Source organism: Rhipicephalus microplus, chromosome 1 (genome assembly GCF_043290135.1).
Source record: "Rhipicephalus microplus isolate Deutch F79 chromosome 1, USDA_Rmic, whole genome shotgun sequence".
Lineage (NCBI taxonomy): Eukaryota > Metazoa > Arthropoda > Arachnida > Ixodida > Ixodidae > Rhipicephalus > Rhipicephalus microplus.
In genome coordinates, this window is record NC_134700.1 from 161,205,435 (window position 1) to 161,232,196 (window position 26,762).

At 41.7% G+C, this 26,762-nt stretch overlaps 1 protein-coding gene across 1 annotated transcript in view; it reads right to left on the reverse strand.

Annotated features, from left to right (window-relative positions):
• Positions 1-210: 210 nt before the first annotated feature.
• The window catches only part of LOC119178484 (Unconventional myosin ID), an 83,610-nt gene continuing 57,058 nt past the window's right edge, over positions 211-26,762 (reverse strand). Inside the window, exons 7-22 of the mRNA XM_037429694.2 lie at positions 25,448-25,645; positions 24,636-24,778; positions 23,083-23,308; positions 22,491-22,550; positions 21,644-21,789; positions 20,676-20,730; positions 16,327-16,404; positions 14,412-14,578; positions 13,421-13,628; positions 12,785-12,906; positions 10,962-11,063; positions 9,619-9,763; positions 7,709-7,810; positions 5,687-5,800; positions 4,671-4,825; positions 211-3,751 (exon numbers count right to left, since the gene is read on the reverse strand). Coding sequence (XP_037285591.2) covers positions 3,577-3,751; positions 4,671-4,825; positions 5,687-5,800; positions 7,709-7,810; positions 9,619-9,763; positions 10,962-11,063; positions 12,785-12,906; positions 13,421-13,628; positions 14,412-14,578; positions 16,327-16,404; positions 20,676-20,730; positions 21,644-21,789; positions 22,491-22,550; positions 23,083-23,308; positions 24,636-24,778; positions 25,448-25,645 — 2,196 coding nt within the window. The 3' untranslated portion in view covers positions 211-3,576. The remainder of the gene's footprint in view (positions 3,752-4,670; positions 4,826-5,686; positions 5,801-7,708; positions 7,811-9,618; positions 9,764-10,961; positions 11,064-12,784; positions 12,907-13,420; positions 13,629-14,411; positions 14,579-16,326; positions 16,405-20,675; positions 20,731-21,643; positions 21,790-22,490; positions 22,551-23,082; positions 23,309-24,635; positions 24,779-25,447; positions 25,646-26,762) is intronic.

The window sequence follows — 26,762 nt, forward strand, 5'->3', positions numbered from 1 at the left end:
AGCTCAGTGGTTGTGCTTGTGTTCCTTATCTACATCTTCAGTCTTGTGCTGGTTGTCAAAACACAAATCGTGGCTGTCCGCCTTTTTCCGTTGCATTAACTTCGCTGGCCATACTTCCTCTTTTATTTTTCCAAATAACATGAACCTGAGCCACGAGGAAATGAAATGTCCCCTGTCAATGCAAATATATCGGCAGTTCAATCCACCTGGTGATCGTGCAAGTTCTTTTTTATTTACAACATGATCGATAAATATTGGCAGCTAATAAACAATGCAAAAAACCAACAAATTCTCGCAAAACATTAGCGAGCAGCGCGAGGGCACCACAGAGCTAGAAAAAAACACTATTAGAAAAGGGAAGGTGCATTCCTAGCAAACAGACTCTTCACACATCAACCATGCATCAGCGTACTGCAGCTTTCCTGCAGCCATTCTCAACTTGTCCTTGCATCAGTATCGCACATACATACCACCGAATGTGCACGGCATAGAATCCATGTTGAAGGCATTACACTGGACATTTGAAAATACTTTCATAAAACACAATAATCCAACTCTTTCAAGCAAGTACACACGACTCAGATTTACAGTGCTTTTAATTATGTGCAAAGACGGCAAAAATTGCCGCTCAGACATACAGGAACAGACTGCTCTACTCAACAGACAATCAGGGTTAGAAAGTGTTATACAGCACTTGTAGTAGCTTGACTTATAATGAACATGGACCTATCCAATGAGATACACAATAAAGTAAAATACCAAAATTCTATAATGTGCTTATAACTAATACCAAATTTTATAATAAAAATATTTCTTTGGAAGGTATGGATACTACGATAATTTTGAAGTTTTAATGAACATTGAACTTGTTAACGATTTTTTTTGTTTGTATATTGTCGCACATAAACTTATACTGACTGGGAAAGTTTAAACGTCACTACAAAGCAACCGTATTTACATTTGTCATCTCATTAAAAAAAAGAGGGGGACTGACTACCAAAGCTTTCATTCGTTTCACGTTTAGCTCAGTTTGTTCTGTGCCCACAAACAAGCTTCTTTCCATGCATATTCATTCAACAACAAACAATGCTTGAAGTGTTCCTCAACATTTTTCAAACTACACCTACAACCATCACTTGTCAATGTCTTCACTGCGGTCAAAACCTTTTGTACAGCTATGCGTCAAAATATTTTGTTTAACAGCAGATATGACACACAGTGCAAACCACAACAAAAACATTATAGAACATAGTATTTGTCATCAAAGAGTGATAAATATTGCTCTTCACGTCTGTGTAACCGCCCGCTTTAGTTACGCTGCTGGCAAGCTTACAGTAAAAAGCCACAAGCTCGCATTGTTGACTAAGGCACATCGCACCAGTGTGCTTTATAAAGGCACTCACTGGTACTGTCTTGTATAAAGACAAATAAGCAAACAACAAAGAAACAAAATGCACCATGTAGCATGCTAAACAATGATAGTATGTACAAGCGTTGTGCACTGACAACAGTATCTTCGGAATGACGAGATATTCATGTCGCACCAAAAGTAAGGGCATGAAACAGTCAAACACAGGGGTACGGTGGCTCAAAGTGCGTAATCGTGAAATACACTGTGCGCTTCTTCATGACAGGTCTATGCCCCTCAATGTCACCGTATTTAAATTTTTGCATTGAACAAGAACATGGCCTTTTTTCAGCATTGATTGTCCAAAATAAGCATAGTTCAGGTATGAAGCAAGCGCACGCTTGTCATGGTACTCTAGAGTCCAGAAACTTGAATCAAGCTACAAATTTCACTGGAGATTGGCATTTACCATTTCGTGACAGCTTTTGAAGATGCAACAGATCGGATTTAAACACACAGTGTTTTGTCAACAAAGGGTGCTGCATCATTGCTCTGTTCGTAGTCGGGTTATATGACTCGCTTCTGTATAGCGGAACGAAAATAGCAAGGTGAATTGTGCTAATGCAGATGGCAGAAATGAAGGCACAAACATATAGACAGGCTGTTCCCAGATATTCAGAAATCATTACCTGCTACTCTGCTGTGTACACCCCATTCAGTGCTTCTCCTAAGAGAAAAATGGCATGAATTGCTGAACGAACGATGGTTCGCGCATTTTGAAAGAAGACATGAAGGCCTGTAAACAGAACCACAAAACTGTAGCTAGAGAGTGCTCTTGCTTAATTGAGCCTGTCCTTGCACTTGAAAATTCATTTGTTCTACCGTATAAAATTTGCTTTCTGTGGGCTCTAGAACATGTGGGGTTGCATCTCTATGACAGCTGTAAAATTCTGGACAGTTAGTCCAAGTATCCAAAAGAGGATACATTTTTCGCCGATTACACCACAAAATTGTTAACGTGGCTTTAGCTGGCAATCACAAAGATTGTTGCCGGAGTGCACAGGTGTAGACACGTACTCACATAGCCGAAGTTCACGATGCCCAGCAGTAGTGAACAATCACAATGCATTCATTTGACAACTATGCGTTAAGTGAGCCTGTTCTAATTAAAGAACAAGAAAAGAAAGCAGCAATGAAAATTGCGGAGTGGCAACAATACTCGGCATAGATTTTCATTACGATGATGGTTTCATAACCAGCAAAAGCTCAAAAATAATAACAACAATAATAATAAAACAAAGAGATCATCCCGAACTTGATTGAGCACCTACAGGACATGCTGGTTGGTAAATGTGCACTGCACTTGTTCATCTTGGGGAAAAAAAAGTGAAAGAAAAGCAACCTAAGGTTACACGACAGCATAATTAATAAGGCAATTGTAGCATTAAAAGGGCTGTATAGTAGTATAAAAAAAAACTTCCTCACTGATTGTCTTCAGTGTGCTAAGCATTGCTTACAATTGGAGTTGCGACAAGACAAAAGTAATAGAGAGCAACAATTTATATATGAACCAACGATAAAAGTCTGGTCTTTCCATTTGAAAACGCACATACTTGAAAGCCAGAACATTCTACATTCTCTTGTCATTCTGTATTAGCCTTCTCAGCACCAGCATAGAGTCTGATTAACTAAGGCTGTTGGGGTGTTTAAAGATTAAGTGCTCGTCACAGATATTACCTTTTTTTATATGTTTTTTTACTTAAATCTAGGAGTTATCTCGTAAATCAAATAAACCTACACAAATAATAAGCAAATCTGTGATGACTCTTGTGAAGCAAGTGCATAAACTTGCATAAACTTTCATCCTCGATCATTATTGGTGGCTTGGTTGAGCACCACTTATGTAAGCAGTTATCCGATCACGTTTTTAATGGGCTTTCGAAATTCTCACCCTCTAATTGCCTGGTGCAACACTGATTATAACCGAACTGTTCAACACTCAGCAGATGCTGCAATGCCATAGAAAGGGCCACTGAACCGCCTCCTCTGCAGTTTAGCCTGGAGTTTGAGTACCGTAACACGCTGGTGATGATAGTCAAGGCGTGCAAGAATTCTGCTTGTAAAATTGTTCAGAACACTTTGTCTACTGGGCTGGCCGGCATGTCCGTGGCTGAAGAAGCAATAGGTCTCGTCTCCAGGAAGCAGTTCTATTGCGTGGGCCTCGCTTACTAAGCAGACGCCCTGTCCTTGGGCCATAGTAGGACCAGTGCATTGTTGGGCGCCTTCTTGAATGTTGGCTGCGAGACGCTGGATGTGCTCTCCACAGACACAGTGCGGGCCTTGTTGCCCAGCATGCATTGCAGCTGTGTGCCCACCATGACACGTAGGTCCCTTTTTTGAGACCTGCGAAACACAAATGCAGTGCAGCCTTAGAGGAACCTCATATGTCGCAAAGAAGGGTTTTAAGGCGGACTTTTAGGGCATAGCAAATAAACGTTCTTAATTGTAGTACAGTGCGAATATGGAGATACTGAAAAAAGAATACAAGAAGTGAAGATGACCGCTTGTGTTTGCACCTTTTTGGTAGTGTCTCTCCTAGCATTGACTGTCTGACACAGCTCAAGAGCAGTTTTTAAAGCTTCTTCATTTTATGTTGACTTATTAGAGATTACATCAAATAGTGTAAATCATCTCCATGACAGCCTGTAATTGCAAACCATGAAACTTTAGTTTAAATATTTATTTAAATATACAAGTCTTAATTTGTTAGCTTCAGAATTCCTCACAAAACAGAAAAGTACGGCTCCACAGCAGCCTAATTACAAGCCATGAAACCTCTGTTTAAGTATTTATTTAAATATAAAAGTTTTCATTTGTTTCCAAATCCTTCACAAAATAGAAAAGTACGGAATTTGGGACACAAAGAAAAAGCCATTGTTCCTGTGGCTTTGCAAGGGCACCTTCCCTACTGTATTCAGCTGAAAAATTATTGAATCATTCATACATGTATTTAACACATGAAAAACAGGTACTTTTGGATATGCAAATAGATGTCTCAAGTCATTTTCAGTGGTGTACATGGCGAGTACCATCAGACCGTGTCAACAAAATTCTGTAGAGCTCACACATGACTTGTACAGAAGTTTTGAGAAAACTTCGAGGATACATATTCGAGTGTTGTTTTTGTACTGTTCTACTTTGAGAACTTGGGAGTTCTGTTGGGAATGAGCAACACTTGCCATTTCCAGGCATTTGCAGTAATAACTAGATACATGCTTACAGAAGAACTGCTCGCACTAAACGTGAAACAACTCTAGCTCACCTTTGCCACTGACGCACGACAGCACCAACAAGTTCTCCAACTCTGTTGCTGTCTGCTGCATTGGACGTGACCAGGCAAACAACCAGGTCGTTGTTGCCCCTCAGGTGCAAAATGGCCAACTGGTCCGGGCCAGGAGTGATGCTGATGCCTGTGAGCTGTACGGAAGAGAACGGAAATCGTTCGCAACTCCGTCCAATCGTTTAGTATTCTCATTTTTGCACGAAAAAATTCAATAACTTGACCGATAGCAACTCTAAGACAACTACCTAGCTTTAATGGAATATAGAATACCTCTGACCCACGGACGAATTAATGTCTTTTGAGACAAACCCTTTTGTCTTGAAAGACTCTCTGCATGAAGTTTCACCGCTCACATGCAATAACGCGTGATCTCCTCGACAGTTTCGTGTAAACGTGACTGCAAAACGAAATGTGCAGCAAGTTCGAAGTGATTCACATGAAATGGTAATTAAGATATGCATCTGGCCAGCACAAAACAAAGCTGCAAAAAATATAGACCCTCGTTAACGAGGGTCTCGCACTGGCAGACTTGTTGCCATTAGGTTGTATACGAGGGACTATTGGTCAGCTGCCATCTCGTAATAAAGTTCACGTGCTACGTGATGCCATACAGGCTCATAAAAAGAGTGTACCACACTCCCCCCATGGCTACAGGTGGCACTGACTGACATTTCCACGTTTAAATTCTCATATAAACCCAATAAAGTGGCTGGGGGAATAGTCGCTGTGATAGCTCAGTGGTAGAGCATCGAACGCGTCATTTGGACGTCGTAGATTCGATTCCTGCTCACGGTAAGTTATTTTTTCACCTACTTTTCTTTCTTTTCAATTACTTTACGTTGGTTCTAATAACTTTCCCTATACAATTCTTGGCATTATTGTCTGTTAGATCTCATTATATATATATATATATATATATATATATATATATATATATATATATATATATATATATATATATATATATATATATGGAGAGAAGAGGGCAGCCTCACATCACTGATAGGAACTGGTGATCGGAGAGCCTTGAACTTCTTGTTGTCCATCTTGAAGATGCAGCTGTCGGTGACCACAAGTGCGCGGTCAGATGACTGGTTGTGCCTGTTTACCTGAATGGAGGCATAAAGTGCAGGATTTTTACTATGCTGACACATTGAATACCCTGTTTTTTCTTTTCATGCTCTTGCTCAGTTTCTTTCAAAGTTCTCAGGCAGCATGTAATACAACACGTTCACCCACAATATGACAGAAAAACTGAGGGTTTCTCACTGTGTAAGTAGTACCTTGGAATGCCTGAGCGCAACGCTAAATCCTGATAATACGCTAGCGATAAACTGTGCTATGAAATAGTGAAGCGTTGCACAAATCACTGCTGCACAAAAAGCACACACAGCGCCAAGCTGATAGAGCCATTACAACAGTGGTGAAATGAGAGCCCCTTCTCAATGTGCTACCTTGTGCACAGAAAATTCTTAAAAGCATTTTAATGACTGCATAAACACCTGTGTCTAGAACGTAATGTTTATTGGAGGTATTCACATGACGCCATTCGCAAGGAGCGCTAGTGGTCGGCGCGGCAGTTGCCGTATGGGTGGTATTGGGAGCAGATGCCATCATAGGACTACAACAGAAAAGCCTGGCTTTGCGTGTTGTTTTGACATTTTTCTCAAGTAAATGACGCAGTAAGGTGTTCAGAAGACTTGCTTCTATGAGCATGTGGATAAGCACTTCTGCGCGTGGGCTGACAGATCCTGAAAAGTCAGGCAACGAGGAAAAGGTGCGCCTGTGCGGCAGTGTTAGCCCCGTGACTTGAACGAAGCAGAGATGAACTGGTAAGTGAATCTTTTGCCACGTGTAGATTTCACAAACATCAAGGATTACCTTGTCCATGTCACAAGTTTCATAAGTTGGGATCAGCTGATGTCTTACAAGGCTTTGTAAGATTACAATTTTCCTACCGGGGGTTGGTTGCAGGAACAGCACCTCAAAGTGCTCGCCGACAACCGAGTGGTCATTGTTGATAGGTCAAGCTTATTTATTTCTTTGCAAACCGTCATGTGTTGTGTATTAGAACAGCGACGTGAACTCGAGCAGTGATTTACTTGAACAATTTCATGACTGTGTCACGGCATACGTAGCAGAGCTGATGTGCCGACTTTGAGGAGCAGTAACGTTCAGTCTCATCGCATTTCCTCACTTATTGGCGTTATGTGCCACAGCGATCGGGCACTGTAGTGATTAAATATTCTCATTATATGAACGACTTTTTACGTCACTTTAGCCATCGACAGCTGCGTAAAAAATGCGTTGATTGTTTGGTTGCCCAATGAGTACTCTCCTATCATAGCATCTAACTTTCGAGGCACATTTAATCTGACAGCACATTCGTTTTAGAATTGCTGGTGCTTGCGTGTACTAGTGGGTTGATATTGCTCACTGGTAAACAGCTTCTCTCTGGCTATTGAGGCACAACTTTGATGTTTATGTGCAAGTGTTGCCTGCGTGGTTTTTTCGAGCGTGCTCCTAGGTTACAAAAAGCCTTTTTAGGGTGGGAACTGCATCGATACACAGTGCAGTTGACCATAGTGCCTGAAAAAGCTAAGTTTAAATAAAAAAAAAAAAACGCATTTCCAAACATGATACAGGGGCTGCTGAACACCCGACTGTCATACCCCATACCGCTCGTTGGTACCGCTGAACCAGCTGAGGGACCACAGCAATGGCGGCCGGAAGCAGCCACTCGCTGTTGCCACCTGGTGGGCCGGCCTCTGTGAATACCTCCTATAGTATTTGGCTTCCGTGCTAGTGATCTTGCGGGTTCAATTAGTGCAGAATCTGCACTTCTTAACTTGTTCTGCACTTTAAAATATTTCAGACTAAATGCATCTGGTTTTTTAGAATAAACAGCGATGGCAACCAAACTAGCCCTCCCCCTCTATCCATTTGGTTGTTATCAAATGTTAACGACTGCAGTAGATCCCCCGTAAAGTAGTATTGGCTCAAGAGTGCTCACTTGCCTTCTTCACAAAGCTGGAGAAGACGACCTTGCGGAAGGTGTCCTTGCTCTTCAGGCCAGTGACAGACGTGATGTATGGCAGGCACGCATCGTTTTCAGCTGTCTGCATGAGGTAGAGATTCATGAATATATCTTGCCCATTCTGCGCTAAAATTGGAATATAACATGCAGCATGTGATCCACCGTGGCAAGAAAAACGAACTGAACGGGCAAACTTGGCTTGGGCTTGTCACTCTACTCTCTTTTGTAATTGCGCCTTTTCGTTTGTGCACCTGTATGTTTCCAAGCTTACCTACATGCCAGAGCACATATCCGTTTATTATATGCAATTAAGTTGGTTGATTTATTTATTTATTTAATGATTCATTCATTCATTGGGTGTATTCTACCCTAAAGTAACACCACTGCTATGAGAATAACTAGAAGGAGTGCTAAATAATTTTTTACTTGAGAGTCTTGAATGTGCACATGAATTGAATTACACAAACCTTCATGCACTGCATTTCTCCAGGCGACATGTAAGATATTAGTAGAGATGGGTGAATAGTAAATTTGAGGATGAAAGTCAATTAAAAGCAAATGGCGATTTATAATCAAATAGTTCGAGCAGTATATTATACGCAAAAAGAAAAAGAAGAATACTCGACTTATCATGACCCAACTGCAGAATGTTTTGAGAATTCAAAGTACACTTGTGCGAATGTCACATTTTTTGGTCAATGTAAAGTTGAAGCAAATTTGAATAGTATTATTTGAACAGTACAAGGGTAAATTATGAGTGGTAAATTACATTAACTTTCCAAGCTTGCCATACTGACCCAATATAAGCCCTTATAACAAGCTTTCTGAACTCAAAAGAATTAAAGAAATGAATCAAGGTGCAGGTAATATGTACACTTTAAGTGCGGCTTAGTGGCAGTACGCATTTCCCCTAAATGTGTGGTTTCAATGGCATATCAGTGCCACATTGCAGTGAAATGACCTTTCAGGTAGGTCACATGTACTAAATTTCATCTATTTGTTTGTTTCAAATACTTCATATTTTGAAAATTTTTGCTTGGTATTGAAGTGAATTCAAATTGGTTTAAACATTCAAGGCTCTTGAATATTTAAACATGCCTAATTGGCTGGATATATTACGGTACCAAGCTGTCATGATGGAGTGTTTATTAGAGAGCATGAGTTTACTGAATAAGTAATTTTCTGACAAAGGTCCCTGTTGCCTTGTCCATTCTTCTTGCCAGTCAACACCACTGAATGACAATTTAATATTGAATGGCCAACAGTTATTGAAAGAAAGGTTTTTGGGTGTTGACTATGTTTTAACAAGTGAAGTTTGTTTTCACGCCCTGACAAAGACAAGTCAAAACACTGCCTACATTGACACTTGTTTGACCACTGTAAATCCCTCAATGTGAACTTGACTTTTCTTATTTGCATGTTACACCCAGCATGCCATTGCCCCTCCACAGCTTGTACAAAGTTGTTGAAACGAAATTTGCAAGGTAATAGCTAGCCTAATTGAGCTGAACAGACGCATTCCCAATCTTTTCAACACATTGAACTTGGAAGGTTGGCAGCATTTACAATGGTCAAAATAACACAAGTGTGCCAGAACACCGCTACAGATGGCACAGAGACCATAAAAATAGAGACAACCTATTAAGACAGCATTGCCACCTACACCTAGTGCATAATGAACACACAAGGTGATGTGTTCGCGGTTACTATGGGATCAGAAACACAGACAAAATAAAAAAAGATGACACTAACATTTTCATCTTTCCTTGAATTCATTCTCGTACCACCAACAGTAACCACATGTGTAAATACAGGGTTTAGCAATGAGAGAGGAACAATTAGAGATTACAGCTGCACCACAAAAATTAAGCACAGGAACTCGTCTCTCACCAGAGAGAGGTAGTTGCCATGCCACTTGCGTGACTGTCCCCAGTCGCGGCGTCTGCCGGCCAGAACGTCTGCAGCCGTGACCTTGAGATGCAGTTGCGGCCACTGCTCCCGCGGAACCTTGCGCAGGATTATGCTGCCACGCCAGCTGCAGGGATGAGCATGGAACATCGACACATTGCACTATATTAGTTCAGTGGTGCTCGACCCTCCTGTGATATATAAACGTATACGAGCACCCTGGGAAGACTACAGCTGTAGAGGACGGCACACCAGAGATGACAAGAACAGTATTTAGTGCACAGAAGGTCACATGCGATGTTTCCTTCAGTGCACCGTAACATTTGTGGACACGGAAACCCTTGAACTTGAAAGGAGGCACACTGCAGGGCACACTAGCAAGATTTAGACACAGGCTTTGCATGCTTCTCATCACAAAGCATACTCCGCATGCATAAAGTGAATACGTGACAGCAAAGCCTCGACACGATCCGTGATTACAACAATGTGGCAATTCTAAATTTTTGTGAACCAAGACTGCCTAGTAAGTCATCATGAATGGAGGTGTCAGAATGAATACATTGCTATTATGTTTCACAATTTAAAATATGACACACCTCCTACTACTGTATACACGCACCACCTATAATACTTTGTATACATCACCTACTACTATATACATGCTGCATGCTTCTTTAGAATGCATGGACACTTGTTTGTATTGCTTGCAAGTTTTACACCACCACTACAGGTTCTTTTATAATTTAGAAAGGTATTTCCTCTAAACTTGAAGCATAAGGGTATCTAAGAGCCAAGGGTTCATAAAGATGATTCCACTCATTGAGATAAAAGATGAGAAGAGCCATTATAAAATCACACTTTTCTTGCTACAAAGCTGAAGCAAAGTCAAACTGACTTGCAAGTTTCATATTAAACAAATCGGACAAAATTAATCTTCCCTAAATGATTTCTACATCAATATATTTACAACAACAGCATAAACCCAATGAAGTGCCTGGATAAAGTATCAATTGGCAACTGTGTAAACACAAGTGATGCAAAACATAATCACGTGATGACATCATTACAACATCACATGATGCAGTCATAAAATGACATCATCGCTTGGTCGAAAATGGGCTTGTCATGGAGGCAGCGCAAAACCACGTTGTGTGCATACATTGACTCGGAAGAAAAGCAAGACAGCTTTGGCCTTGGAGTCGTCTCAGACGAATGCGCAAGGGGCCCTGCGAGTTTTTGACTGCTCACGCCTAGACAATGCAAGTTGTGCTGACCAATGGGTGTATTTCAAACGTAAGCATTGTCAGGGTAGCCGGTGCACCCACCGTGAGAAGATAGACTTGAGTCCAGGGACGGCTTCCCGAACACAGCATGGCGGCGGAGGCCAAGCCACATTCTTGCCATAGTCCTTGGTCTGGTGAACGTTCCTGGGGTAAAATATACATAGACAGGGGTGAAGGAGAAACCCCGGCGAGACAAGACTCATAAGGAAAAAAAGAAAAAGATACCACCAGAGTCTCGCAAAAGCATGTTCCTTCCCTCACTCAAACTTGCCTCACAAAGAACATTCCCCTTCAAAAGCACAGCCTTCCTATTTTGTTAACCATTCGCGCACAAGTCAAGTGTTTCGACCAAGGTTTGAGGAAAAAGTGGATTATTCGTGATAATGGAATCTGTCTATGCTTTACTTACAGTGCGAAAAATGTACATAGCATACAAAGCACCGTTTGACGAACTGAAGAGATCAAAACCACTCTGTAGATATGAATTTAAAAGGGAAGTAAGAGTGAATTGCAGACATTCTCGAGCCACAAGAAAACTTTCAATTTTGACCACAATGATAAATTTTATGTGCACAGATATTTGAACTTTCAAACTCTCCCCCACTGACCCTTATCGATAATTTCTGGTTGCACATTTAATGCATAAAAATGCACATTTAATGCTTGAAGAAAAATCGGCGTCCAAGCACTCTGTACAAATGGTTAACCAGCAAAATCTGAAACGTACACCCCCGGTTTTTAACCATGGGCTCAACCCAACATGGCACTGAAACCTATTACAATTGTCAATTACATGCTCATGCTTCTTAATGAGGTTAGACACATGGTTTGACTTGCGTTCACCGCAGTGGTTATGCATTGATCATGCCGCATGTTGTGCCTCGCATGATCAATGGTGATGATGGATTGTAATGAGCGGTTAAATGCATTTTGCAATGCGTTATTCACAGTGGTTGTTTTTGAACAACAGGCGGTCATAGACATCGCAGCTGAAACGAATGTGCCGCTGGAGAAATTTCCACCAAAAGTGGGTGTTCGCCTCAGCAAACGCGCTCCCGCAATCATCACATTGACACCGCAATGCCGCGTTGTCGCAAGTGCTTGACATCGCACGCAAACTCGGCACCGTGGTTCACCGATCCCTCCGCCACTGCCGCTTGCATTCTCATTCGCAATTTAGCATGGCTTGGAAGGCTGCTGGATTATCGGCATGCAGCTGCTGCTGGCACTCAGCCTCCTGGACCCGTTTTTGTGCCCGGATTGCACGATTGATTGATATGTGGGGTTTCACGTCCCAAAATCACCATATGAATATGAGAGATGCCGTAGTGAAGGGCTCCGGAAATTTCGACCACCTAGGGCTCTTTAATGTGCACCCAAATTTGAGCACACGGGCCTACAACATTTCCGCCTCCATCAGGAAATGCAGCCGCCGCAGCCGGGATTCGATCCCGCGACTTGCGGGTCAGCAGCCGAGTACCGTAGCCACTAGACCACCGCGGCGGGTCCCGGATTGCATGATTGGACTGGAGAGTGCGAGCTCTCTTTCGTTTCTACTGTCAGTGCTCTTCTAAAGTTGTCCGTAGCATATCCATGTGAAAGGTTTCGGGAGAAAGCGACGCGCGTGCTCGGTGCCACGGTTGTGACGAGATGGACAATGTCACTCACAACACAATGCAGCCAATAGTGCGCGGGCTTGGGTACGACGCTGCAAATGACGAAACTAGTAACACAGCCAATGAAGACCGCTCGTGATGCCGCTGCCGGATGGTTTTTCGTTTCTCCTATCCATATACAGCTTTCGCTGTAAAAATGAAGCATAGTCAAAGGTGCGCACCGCAACCATGATTTGAGAGTTCATTTACCTGAAGGCTTTCTTTAGGTCGGTGATGTACTTCCGCGCAGCGTACTTGCGATAGTGGGCGAGGATTGTAATGGCAGCTCGAGTCCTGCGGTAGCGCATTCGCGCAATAGCACCACGCCACATCTGAAAAGAATAGATGAAATAGAATCAGTGTTTGCAGTCACGTTACTTTTCTTTCTTGCACCTGTTGGCAGTTTTCACATAGTGTGTGCACACCATTAGCAATGGCCATGCTATATTTCCGTGCCCCGTCATGACAGTAACAATCCAGTATCATCGTGATGCAAGAGTGACAGCGAAAGAAGACTATGGCATGTAAGACTAATATTGGTTTTTTAATGCAATCTTGCAACATACAGTATAAATGAAATAGTATGCTCTAAATTTTAAACTAGTAAGCTGTGACCTATGCCTCTGTTAAAGAAATGATAAATTCCAATGCTGAATCGCCATTGGAACACATAAGATAGAAAACATTGTATTGTGTTTCAAGAAAAGTTTTTTTCTTATATTTGTCTCTCACACTACAACCAGTATAAATTTATGCACCAAATTTGTCTCCCACCTTTTTGTGTTAACATATGTAAATTTTTTTTACAGTGATAAGTTCCAATCATTATATTAATTGCGCTCTAACCTTCTGGAGGAACACAACAATGCGGGGAATGATGGCGAGGCGCTCGGCCTCCAAACGTGACAGCGTCTGGGGAGACCGGATGAAGATCTTGGTGCGGCCGTACTTGACGTCGTCTGAAAAGCCCATCTTGTCGATGATGACTTCGCAGCCATCCCGATCCGAGCCGCCCCGGTAATTGGGCCACGTGTATTCAGTTATCATTTTGTACCTGCACAAAACACAAGAGATTCCAAGAATCAGCCCCGATTGAGATAACACTTTCTTCCAAAGCACTGTAAGTGCCCTATCCATGGGTTAAAAAGTTTACCTGAACAGACTAACACTTCTGTATGGTATTGCATTGGTAAACCATTATAGATCCTTGAATACCAAATGTGAAAATATCCTTTAAAAAAAGCCCCAACAAGTTCAGCAAGAAAGCTTGTAAAAATTTCAGAATGTTGCGTGCTCAAGCACTCGCTATTGCAATGCAACCTCTTATTCTTGGCTTTTACTACTCATCTTTCACAAATATTGCACGAAACGTACATTATAAAAGATGCTTGTGTCTTGCTCACAAATTCTGAATGCAAAATAGATTGAGACAAAATCTGAATGCAAAATAGATCAAGTTAGAGCACATAAGCTTGTATAACAAGCTTTTAAACTCAAAATATGTTGAATCCATGTGAGGGTAAAATGTTAATTTAGCCTTGAAGTTGATCTTTGCGACAATGCTGATTTTCCCTGGTAAGTTGTATTCACGATATAGCACCATTCCACTTCAGTGAAACCATCTTTACAAGGGTTTACATGCGAACTAATATAGTACTCCTGTTCATTCGTTCTGAATACTTCGAAAATGCTGATAACTGATATTTTAATCAAAGCAATTTAGAATTCACACAAGCCTAGTCACTAGTAAATGAATGTCACTGCTTCCTTCATACATTTCTGATGTGTCAAATGGTATGCTGCAGCAGTATCTCTACGAGACAAAAGCGCAACACACCTCCGCAGGAAGCGAGTGTAGTCCTGCCTGTAGGCAAATCCAGCTCGTCGCACACGGACGTTTTCAAGCAGTCCCAAGTAGTTGACCTGGTGCCGTACTCGCTCCTCATCAAACAGGATCGGTGACTTGTGCTCGTTGGGTTTGATGCACCGGACGTAGAAAGGCTCCTGTCAAAATGCAAGAGGAAGCAACAGGAGCTAAGAATGAGTGTCAGCTAGCCTATTGAATGTCCAAGTGCTATGCATATTTGAATATGAGTCAATAAAGCCATAGTGCCTAAAACAATAGGGCAAAGGAAGAGGGAAGGATGTGTAGTTCTTTCTTAGTCTCGTGTCTTTTAAGCACTACGGAAGACTTCATTGACAAAATAAACTACCCCAAAAATCTGTTCTCTTGAATAAGATTGGCGAGGATGGTGTTTGTATAATATATGAAACGCACAATGGCAGACTATTTTTTAGGAGCTTGCTCCTTTTGCTGGGGGGTTGTCTCTCGTCGTTGTGCTGGTGTGTACACTAGTGCTCATTGCTCCCACTAGAGACGCAGCTGTGTTCTTCATTTCAAGAGTGCTCACTAGATGGCGCGCCGCCGCTCAGGCAACGCTTGCTGCACTCTCGGAGCGTGCTCTAGTTTGGTAGGAGACCGCTAGGTGGCCGCGCCTATATATAGCGCTCGCTCTCTGCACGCTTCCTTTCTCTTTCACCGGACATCACTCTGTGCGCGTCAATATTGCTACTCACTATGAACACCGCAGAAGCCAATGTGGCGACGTGGAGGGCTCGCAATGCGGCTGCAGCGCGTGCTCGCTATCAGGACCCTTCTCGAACTTTCCACTACATCCCATAATTCAAGATCCTCTGGCTTTGTACTTTACGGGTCACAAAGCCATTATACTACAAGGAAAACGTTCCTCCGAGCTCATGTGATCCGTAAATAAGCTCTTGAACAAAATGTATATTCTGCATCAGTATGTAAGTATCTGTAAAAAGTACATTGACATGTAAATAATAAACATTGTGTATATAATGTGTATATACAATCACACCACAACAACTCTCGTGTCACATCTTTATATGATGATGATTGAGTATATGTGCATAGGATTCACAGTTTACCAGATTTAACCTCGGAGCAAGCTCCTTCATCATCATTCACTTTGTGGATATGCGGGAATTTTTTTCCGGAAGATGTTGCGTGCAAAGCAAGGCTTATGAACCCTATGCAGATAGATGCACTAGTTATAAAGCAATTGAATCAATACGTGCACCTAGTCACGAATCGAAAGCTTTTACACATTTGCTTGTGCCAACAAACCATTCATTACACTTGCAATTGAACCATGGCGAGGCGACGCAACGTAAAGAATATGAACACTCTGCATATTAAGTAAACTATACATTTAGAATTATAGTATGATGCCCGTGGGATTAAAAGTTTAAAATACCAGGCTGCTAAAAACAATATTGCCCACTGAGCCAGATACACGAATAAGCGGATACTGTTCCAAAGCACATTACTCTCCAAGATGTCATACATTAAGATCATAACATGTTTCTGCTGAAGGAAAAAGCTTCTGTAGTAGGTCTTATGTGCTCGCATTGACACAGATATGATGTGTACATTTTCTAGGCAGGTCAACACTGGTCACTGCAATTTCTCGTCTTCACTGCTGATAACACTCACGTAAAAACAGCAGTCATTTGCCCAGCCTTTACTAGATGCACTGAGACATCAATTTTTAGAGCTGTAAAAGAAAAAAAGGAAACAAATTTCTAAAGCTCATTCTAATTCCACCTTATTTTTACCTACTCTTACAGCTACAGTTCCTGTTATTGTAGCAATGGGGCATTTTATGAAATTAGAAAAAAAAAAGAGCTTTGCAATGAATTGCAGGCACATGCTTGGCAAAGCTTACCTTGGAAGCAAGGTTCTGAACAAGGGCCACCATGGAATTCTTGAACAATGTGCCTGCTGTTAGGGGGCGCTTGGTAACCTACAAGAGGAACACAGAAAGGACAGTATTACCAATACTGAGTACAACTAGCAACTCATAGTGCAGGCCACATTGTGGAGGTGTAGCTAAAAGCGCTGTGCACTGGCACACTATTGCAACTGACAGTTCTTAGAGGTTGCACCATGAGCTCCCCTCCAAGAGCAAACATAGTCAAGACACAGTGCCTAAATATCCTCCCAGCCATCTCTCGCCTCCCCCCCCTCCCCCCAGGAACTCGCTTATCATGGGTGTACTCCTGCAGCAGAAAAACCGTGCCCTAGGTTACACAGTTGGTGGCGTGGCACAATCAATACAACAGTGTCAAATATGAACGTCAAGAAGAGAAGTAACCAGACAGTCTGCCGACTCAACGGAAGTTTCTTGGGAAATGTTTCTTGGTGCCTGTCTTCGTGTATTTTTCATTGTCAGTGTTTATCGTCCCTTCGTTATGCCGTTTCATTCTTAATATTTATTCTTTACCAACTTGCCCAACTATCAGTGCTACTGAAATGATGAAAACAATTAAACTTGGACAAGCCACTAAGCAGAGAAAACAACAGAAACACGGCAGGAAAGAACCAGTAAAACTAATTGAAACAAGTACAATGGAAGCCCGATTATACGACTTTCAGGGCACCATTCAAAACCATTGTATAATCCGGGTGTTGTATAATTGGTAGGCTTGTGCGAATAGTGAATTTTAGGTTCGAAGCGAATGGTGATTTTGATCGAATAATTTCCAATAGAATTTGAATGGTATGTATGACATATAACAAAAAAAGAACATTTATCATGACTTAACTAACCTGCACAATACTTCTTTTGAATTGAAATAGGGGCTCTAGGCAAATGCCAGTTTTCTTTTTCGATCAAAGGAATTCGAAACAACCTTGAGTAGTAGTTTCAGTAGGATGCGAGTGATAACCTGTAAGATGCTTAACGTTGTAAAATTTATTATACTTAGAGCATATAAGCCGTCATGACAAGCTTAATAAAATGAAGAATTGGTTTGAAGGTAACATGTTCCTTTAACGGGGCCCTGCAACACTTTTTAAAGTAGCCATGGAGCCAGTAAATATGCTTGTTGCCTCACAAATTTACCGCCGCAAAGTTTCTAGAATAAGTCCAGTACGAGCGGAGTTCAAAAAATTTGTCGCACGCTGCAATTGTATTCTCTCTTCTCGTCCCGACGAAATAGCTGGAAGTTAAGCAGAGAGGAATGTCACGGCAAAATAAAATGCGTCACACGCACATCGTGACCTTGAGCACCTCTTTTTTTTTTCTTCGAGTATGTGGCTTTTCACTGTGATCGCGCACGTACTTGTGGACAAGTGGCGGCCTCCCGCGGCGGCCCCAGTAACGACGAGCGCGTCATGCTTAAATCAGCCAATGGCTGTGAAAGTGATTTTTGAGCTTGTAGTGTCATTTGTTGAGAGAAGAAAGCAATTTTTAGCTTTGAAAATTTATTGTAAATTACAGGCCGCGTGCTGCGCCATGACATTTGCCTCGCGTGTTCTCGAAAGCCTCGAATACCAATCTGCAGCATTTTCTGACCACGTTCAATAAGTGTTGCAGAGCCCCTTTAAATATAAAGGGCGCTTCGTGGCAAAGCGAATTTCTTCTAACTAGATGTTTTCACGGTTTAGCACTCCTACATTGCAGTAAAACCACCTTTGCTAAACATGCGGATTAAGATGGATCTATTCATTCATTGCGAATACTTCGAAAATATTCAATAATTTAAATTAGAATCGAAGCAAATTCAAATACTCAACTATTCGTTCGAATATTCGAAGCATTCAAATATTTGCACAAGCCTAATATTAATTGAAAGACCGAAATTATAGACGGTGACACTCAGCCTTACCCAATAAAAAAAAAGGTACATAAAAAAAGGTAAATAAGCCCACAGCATGACCTCGTGCCTTTGCAAGGAAGGTATATCAAATTATTCCTGCCAGTGGTAGTTACTTGGCTAAAGGAGGTGCGAGCGAATATTTATTCTCAACTTTAAAAAAATTGAATCTAATGCGCATATTTGTACCGATAAACCAAGTTAAAAAATTGCCAGCGTGTGAAACTGAAAACCGCGTCATCAACAGCCTCCTGTGAGAAAAGCCAAACACTGTCATCACTATAACCTTATGGCGATGGACGACGAGTTTGTGTAGAATGCCTCGTGTGCTGACTGAGCAGTGTGCGTTGTAATTTGTTGGCTTGTAAAGTGCGACTAGGGGTGTCTCGTTCTTATTATGAACGTTCACGTCAAGTGAAAGTAATTTTGCACGATAAAAACAGCTATGTCGCGCCCTTATGTGTGCGCAAGCTTGTGATTGTGAATGCGACAAAGGCGGGAGCTCAGCTGTACATTGACCAGGAAAAGTTCCCACGGGCCGAAAACGAGAAAATATCAGCGTTCCGGCCAGCTGAAGCTACTCTGTGTTGAGAGAGCTTGATTAGGTAACGACCCCGGATACGTACGCACACGATTGAGGCATATGTAGAAGCGTATGAACTTTCACGAGAATGAATTTTTCATTCTAAGACATCATGTATCTTTACTTTTCTAATTGTCAACTAGGGCAACACGGTTTCATATTTTGCACTCGTGATTATTTGGATGACGTTTGAGTCGAGTGAAGGTTTTTTTTTTATTTCAAGAGGAATCTGAAAGTTGTCGTAAGATGCGAGGTCGGCGTAAAAATGCATCATAAAATTAAGGTTTTAATGCATTATTTCTAAACTGATTCATCGTAGAATTCCGATCTTCGCCAAACTGGGGGACATATAATTGAAGTTTCACTGTACATACAGCGAAATAGAAATGCACAGTTCTACAGACAGTATTATAAGCCACATGAATGCAGAATATATGCTGCTTCTTCAATTGCTAGAGATTGGAGATCTTACTTATACAGCTACCTTGAATGTGATAGACGTAAAGCACTCCAATGATTTCCTTGTTAATTTAGTACAGGAGGAGAATATTACCTCGCATGACACATAAGGAACAGTACAGCCACACCTTTAGATGCGAAGCAGCACTTTGATGAGCCTGTATAATGCTGTCTCTCCGTGCGTCTGTACGAACACGTTCTATTTGCCGCAGGTTTTAGAGTGGTGCCAAGTAGGTCACGCCACAGCTGCGAGTTGACGTCACACTCCCCTCGCAGTGAGCGCTGACATCACTCTCTCCTTCGCCTGCCACGCGCTGCTGCAGCACCCGCAGCTACTGCCTCGCCCGTTTGCCCGCAACACCTGCCCCTGCCACTGCTCACTACACCTCTGACTTGTCATTTCATGCGTAATAAACCTGACGCGCGCATAACATACGCATTGAAACATGTTCGTACGTGTCACTTCTCTCTCGCTTTACAATCTCCACTGCTCACAACGCTCGAACACACATCGAGTGGTAACCCTCTTTCGGCTCGTTTATCTGCGATGGAGGGGACGCCGAAAGACGATGCTCCTTCACCCGCTGAAACATCCACCGAAGCGATTAGGCCTAACCCGCTGTCGTTTACGTTGCGAGAGTCTGCGAAGCCTATCGCGTTCGCGAATGGCGACGTCGCGCCTGCAACACTGACGAGGTACGAGCCAGGGAAGCCGAATGCAAGTGTCGGCAACACTGCTGCTTTGCATCCCATCAGGGTTCCCATTGAGAAGATGGTGTGAATTTTCACAGTGGTTTGTAAGATGGGATTTGAGTGACCTAGATGGGGAATACTGTCTGTGTTCTCTTAATCTCACATAAGCATCTTATTGTTATATTTTTGTTACTTATTCACACTTTTATTGTTACATGCAGATACCTACTATTATGTCAACATGCAGACATGCTTTGCACAGCATTTGCTAAACATGTTGCATGTGCCGCTTCTACAAGATCTGTGGCATTTGATGCAGTGAACCTAATATTACTCAATGAAAATAAAATGAGGCCCCGTTTATAAGGTTTAGTCATTTCCTTGTGTCAGAACGCCCATGTGGTGCCCAAATGTCGCACTGCGAACTAAAGAAAGCTTCAGTTTTCAGTAAGACATTCAGGTTCCCATGCTTCAATTTTCAAAAGCTTACTACACTGACTCATCGTGAAAAAACAATGACTGACTATACTGTATTCGAAAGTAGCTTTCTCCATGTGATTAAATAACCTGTTAAAATCACTGCACAGCTTTGGTTTACAACGTCGAGTGACAATATTAACATTGCAGGTGCTAATTAGAGTGAACTATGATTGTAACTGAACTAACCTGACGCTATCTCACCTGATTCACATTCTTTGCACCTTCGGGCCACATGGACTTGATGAGAGGGTCCGAGCTGGGAAAAAAAAAGGGGGGGGGGGGGGGGTGAGAAAGTCTGCCTCTTGGACTGATCTAAGTGGCATTTAAAAGGGTATGGGTCTGAGCATGTTGATATGGTTTCACGACTGCGAAGTGAAAAAAACAGAAAGAGAAGACAGAGTCTTGCACAGTCCTTCTTTGTGGCAGTGCGGATTTTTCCTGGATAGGTGTGTTCACTTAACAACATCCTCTTAATGCAGTGAAAGCACCTTTACAAGGGTATTAAATGCGGACAAATATATTCCTATCCGTTCATTTCGCAATGTACTTCGAAATTTCTAATTTTTAAAATTTGAATCAAAATGATTTTGAATACTGTATTGTTTGTTCAGTTATTTGAAGTGCTTGAATATTTGGACTGGACGAGTATTAACGTTTCTAAATAAAAATGCATGCCTTACAAAGAGCTCATGAAAACTATTTGATGTCACAGCATGTTTTTTTTAAGCAACATTATGACCTAAAGGATCTTGCACACAACTAAAAATGTTCATGCCCAGCACATACCTTCAATGTAACCACCCTTCAGTGGATGATCTTAAAATCTCCATTTGAAGATTGCATTGCACGTGGTTCAAATAAAAAAAAATGATCTTACATCACTCCTTAATCCAAAATTCTAAACTTCGATATCCATCATTGGTATGTTTTGTTAAGTGAAATAATAGGAGTTTTATTTTCAAGTAACAGGCTTCAGTTTACTTAATCACTAATAGGCAGGAACTGTACGTACTAATGACACACATGTCTCATAGTTTCTAGAGAGTAATCTCTCTATTGAGTTCGAAATGTTGCCACTAGACGGAAACAGCATGACAGCCTGCCCGCCTGCAAAAGGAAGCCCTGCCACAACCATGCACGACTGATTCCTCAAATTTCTCTCCACCCACCTGTTGTACAGTAGACGCTTGAAGTCCTGGAACAGGGTGTCCTTGTTCTTGTCGAGGAAGCCTGTGATGGAGTATGTTACCTCGCCCGCATAGTGGAGGATGCGGAAGTGCTTCTGGTGCTCCAGCGATTTGTCCGTTGGTGACAGCTGGGTACGCAGAAAGAAAATGGAGGTTCTCTCTCGGGAAAAATGTAATACTCTGGTGTGCACTCAAACAAAGATTCAGCGCAGGGTACTGCGAAGCATATTTCCAAGCAACACTGTGCCTTCACCTTTCCTTCAAGAGACGTAGCAATCAATAATGTTGGAAACAAGCACCAACGGGGGAAACACATAAAAGTTGCATGATACGTTAACACAGAGGAACCGATCTTTCTGGAAATTAAGTAATGCTGATTTTCCAGCGAGGAGTGTTAAGCACGCTTCTGGAGCTTTCCTTTTTTTTTTTTTTCAAGATGCTGAGCTTTAATGGTTAAAGCTCAGTAACTTTCTCTAGCACGTGTGACTTCTGGCTGTTGAATCTATCGACTATCTGTAGCCTGTCAGATTCCCGCAATGGCTCTTGGGGGACTGGCTTTCCCTCCTCAATAAAGGCCAATCTACTCCCTGCCTTTACGCTTTCAAGACACACATTTTTTGCCTCAGCTGAACCAAGCTACTTCGTATTGTATTTTCCTTTAGAAAGCTTAGCAAACTTTATTGCTTTCTCCTTTGCTTTGTTGCTAAGAACAGTGCAAGACTGTTAATCACATAGCACTAAAGCAATGCTATTTTTATTTCATGACTACTTCCCATTCGCGATGTAATCATGCAGGTCAAAAAACATGCCTGCAAAAGGTTCAACTCACTCTTCTGCTTGTGTAGTGCTTATGGTTGGCAAGCTTCTTGTCCAGTGACTCTAGCAGCATCTGAAAATGAAATGGTAACGAATCACAATGGTATCAAAATATATTCACAAATTTAGGGTACATAGAGTGAAAAATTACGAAGCGTCAGCGTTGCAAAAAGCAAAGAAGTCATGGTAAACATTGCAGTAGTACTGATGTTATTACAACAATATTTTTGTCTACTAAATTATGATGTATCTTGACAATTTTCCTGAATCTAATTTAATTGTCCTTTCATCATTGAGGCAGATCTTGCAAACCTTCAAGACAAAAGCACACTTTAGAGCTTCCATAACAACTAGCTGCTTGCTACATGTATTAAGTACGATTTTGCCACAGCAGCGGAATATAGCCGTACAACGGTGCCAAAATACACAAGAAATGACATTGAGACGTCGAGCAGAGGCTGTTTGCATGTCAACTCGGTTCAATTATTTCTCGCGAAATTTCTCTGAAGTGTTCGTCTCTTCAATTACTATCTTGTTCTGTCAGTCTGAGCTGTATAATCTGTCCGAACGGCGAATGCGAAGAATTTCTTGCTCAAACCACTCGCCTCATCAGTAACCTTGCCGACATTGAGGCAGGCCTCGTCGGCTAGGGCTATGATTCCACGGTGTGGCTCCTCAACTAGGTCGCAGATGATCTTGTTGTTGAAGTAGGGCACGTCCTGCCACTGAATGCCCTCCCGAAGGTACTCTTCCTGCTCCTGCTTCAGGACCAGCTCGATGAACAGCTGCTGCAGCTTCTCGTTGCAGTAGTTGATGCAGAACTGTTCGAAACTGCACATGCAAGAAGAAAACAAAGCCGTATGAAACGTCAAGACAGGCTGAGACCACCTTTCAGGGTGAAGTGTCAAGACAATATGTCAGCCAAGCCAGTAGTGCACATACAGCTGTGCCTTTTAATAGTAAACAATGATATATAGTGCATGACCAAGTATACCAAATTGTTGCATAAATCTATTTCAATAGCACTTTGACGTGGGTGAGTTGTCACAATAGCACTTCGACTTAGAAGAGTTTGCACCTACTCGGATAGGTTTATCATGATTTAGACGAAGACAGGAGACACACGGAACAGAGACGAGTGCTGACTTTCAACCGAGTTTATTTTGCACTTCAGCAAGCCTTTTTATGCGCCAAAACCTGCCTGTATTGACCTATACACCGAAGAGCAAGATAGGAGCCGTAAGCAAAAGAAAAAAGAAAATACACATGCCTACCTTGGGACATACGTGTAATAAAGGTGTGTATTATATTTGACATTTTGCCTGGTGTAGGCATATGTATTTTCTTTTCCTTTTTTCTTTTGCTTATGGCTCTTGGGTTCCCTTTCCATCGTCTTTTATCTTGCTCTTCTGTGTATAGGTTAATACAGGCAGATTTTAGAGAAGTGCAAAATAAACTCAGTTGAAATTCGGCGCTCGTCCGTGTTCTGTGCATCCCCTGCGTTCACCTAAATCAGGCTAAACCTATCTAAGTGTTGCGTAAAACAAAAAATTTTGAAAGGTCTCGCACTGGTATTAGCAGACAAGAAAATCATGTTTATAATAAATTGAAGTATTTTTTTTTATCAGACATGATATCAGTGTACTTAATCTCAGTTGTAGTGACAGGAAACAAAAAAAATATGAGCAAAATGGTTTACGCGGGTATCGACATGTGAAAAACATATGCACGTGACAAAGGCGTTTTGTGTTGAACATGGTTTAATTTGTAATGACGTTCAAGTGCACCAAAATCTTTAGTGCCAATTTCAGCTAGTAACCAATAAATGGTAAAAAAAATTGGAAAATGAAGGTATGATTTGTATTAAACGTGATGTCATTGCAACAAGGTTCATTCGTTAGAAAATGTGAAGAAGGAATTTTGTCGTCTATAAGCATGCTGCATCTATATATTGTACAGAAGCTTTACAAATTTACAATGATGAATATATGTATGAAAATAAATATTACGGTATCAAAGCTAGGAGTCGATTAGCACTTACAGAATTTGTCATAACCACATAAACTATCTCATACATAACATCTATTGGGTAAGAAAGTAGAACGTGTGCTTATGAGACAAATTTCAAATACTAAAATGAAAGCCCATTGAGTCGCACCTGTTGTTGTCGAAGATCTCAAATCCATAGATGTCGAGGACACCAATGACGGTATTCTTCCGACCCAGCACGCTGTCTGTATGTACCTCGATGGCTTTGTTCACTCGACCCACAATCCAGGAGAACATGCGCTCGTAGATGGCCTGTTTCCAACCAATCAGTCAATCGATAGATCAATAAAACCTCACACCAATAATTAAACAGAAGAGGTCAAGTTGAGCAGCTATACTAGAAATATCCTGCAGTATATTACGTACATTTAAGGCACTTCAAAAGCAAGAGAAGTTACTTTCCAAACAAAAGCTCATATGTAACACTTGGCAAAGTTTGTCAAAAGGTCTTTCATGCCATGATACTAATGGTATCACTGCACTATAGGCCAATAAGCATTGCAATAACATTGACTTACGGTTCAATAAGATATTTGAAGAGTTTAGATGGATACTAAATGAAAAAATAGCTAGAGTTGTGTTTAAAATTGCAAATAATTGACTTGAGTTGTATGAGCATTACACGAAATCACAGAGATATTTTAAGTGGGGAAGTTACTGTTGGTCAACAAAAAACATTAAACAGGCTTCATCAGAAAAATATTGCAATCACCTTGCATTCCTTGACAAGCATCCAAGTTTTACAAAAGCACCAGTAGTGTTACGTTTAATTACTTCATTACCGGTAGCTAAACTGGTATGTAATCCAAGTTAATTTAAAGAAACTTTGAATCGCAGTAATACATCTTTACACACAAATACATCTTTGCACACAAAGGGCTAAGAAGTTGCCAGCAAGAAGACCAGTAGATAAAGGCTCACCTTGGCAAAGGCGTCTCGCCCGTAAATGGCCTCTGTGAGCGTGTGCCCCTTCTGCATGACCTCTCCGCCAGCTGCGATGACCCTGTGGCACAAAGCCTGGCTCAAATCCTTCTCGGACACAGAGAGGAGCTGGCTGAGTTGCTTGAGGCTGCCTTTGATCTTGGCTTGGTCCTCCTCAACCACAAAAGACACTTCCCCCTAGAAAAGAAGGCATTTCAGTGCAAACTCATTTCGGTTACAGGTTACGCATGATGACCTGGCCACACTTCTTATTCCAGACCAAACTGCCATCCTGCCAACAGAGACACTAGTGCGCACAATCGGTCAATGAAAGAGGGGGGATTGATCAAAAGCTCTTCTTTTTTGTTAGACACAACCTAATGAAACCAAGAGATAACGAAGCTGAAAAAGGTATAAGCTATGATCGAAGGCTCTTCTCTTTTGTTAGACACAACCTAATGAAACCAACAGATAATGAAGCTGGAAAAAAGTATAAGCTAGCGCATTACTTGTATATGTTTCTGTTGTAATAATAATATGTGGGGTTTTATGTCCGAAAACTAGTACATGATGAGAGTAGTGGAGGGCTCTGGAAGTTTTGACCATTTTTTTAGCAGGCACAGATGTTTCTGCTGTAGTACAGTAACTATGACATAAATGGAAAGGAATTAAAGAGGATGAAAAATCAACTTGCTGTGGGTAGCGACTGAACCTACAACCTTCGGATAACATGTCCAATGCTCTACTAATTGAGCCACAGGGGCAGTCACTTTTCCATACACTTTATTGAGTATTCAGGTTTTTGGGTCAACAGTGAACCTGGCAGTACGTGTTAGCCAGTGCCACTCGCAAAGGTGACGTGCTCGGCGAAACCCCCGTTGTGATAGATCAAAACATGCTAGTCTGTCGAGCTGGCCCTCCCCACAACCGTTAATAGCATGACTGGTCTGTAAAATAAAGTTTGACTGTGGTGGCTCCTTCGTTGTCTCTGTAAGTTAGTAATTCATACTTATAGAGCTCTGCAACACTTTTTCAGCATGGTTGGAAAATGCTGCATATCGGCTCCAGAGAACATGCAAGCCACACAATATAGTGCAGCATGTCGCCTAGAGTTTACGAATATTTCTCAGTTAGCTAGGAATCGCTCGCTCTTTCTAGAAATGATGCCATATACCCAAATTCACAGCCATTGGCAAATATGACCATAATGAGCTGCATGGTTACCATGGTCAATGCGGAATACTGCCAAATGCTCACACATGCACGTTCGCACTGAAGGTTAACAGTAGATCGGAAAAAAAGGAAGTAAAAATCG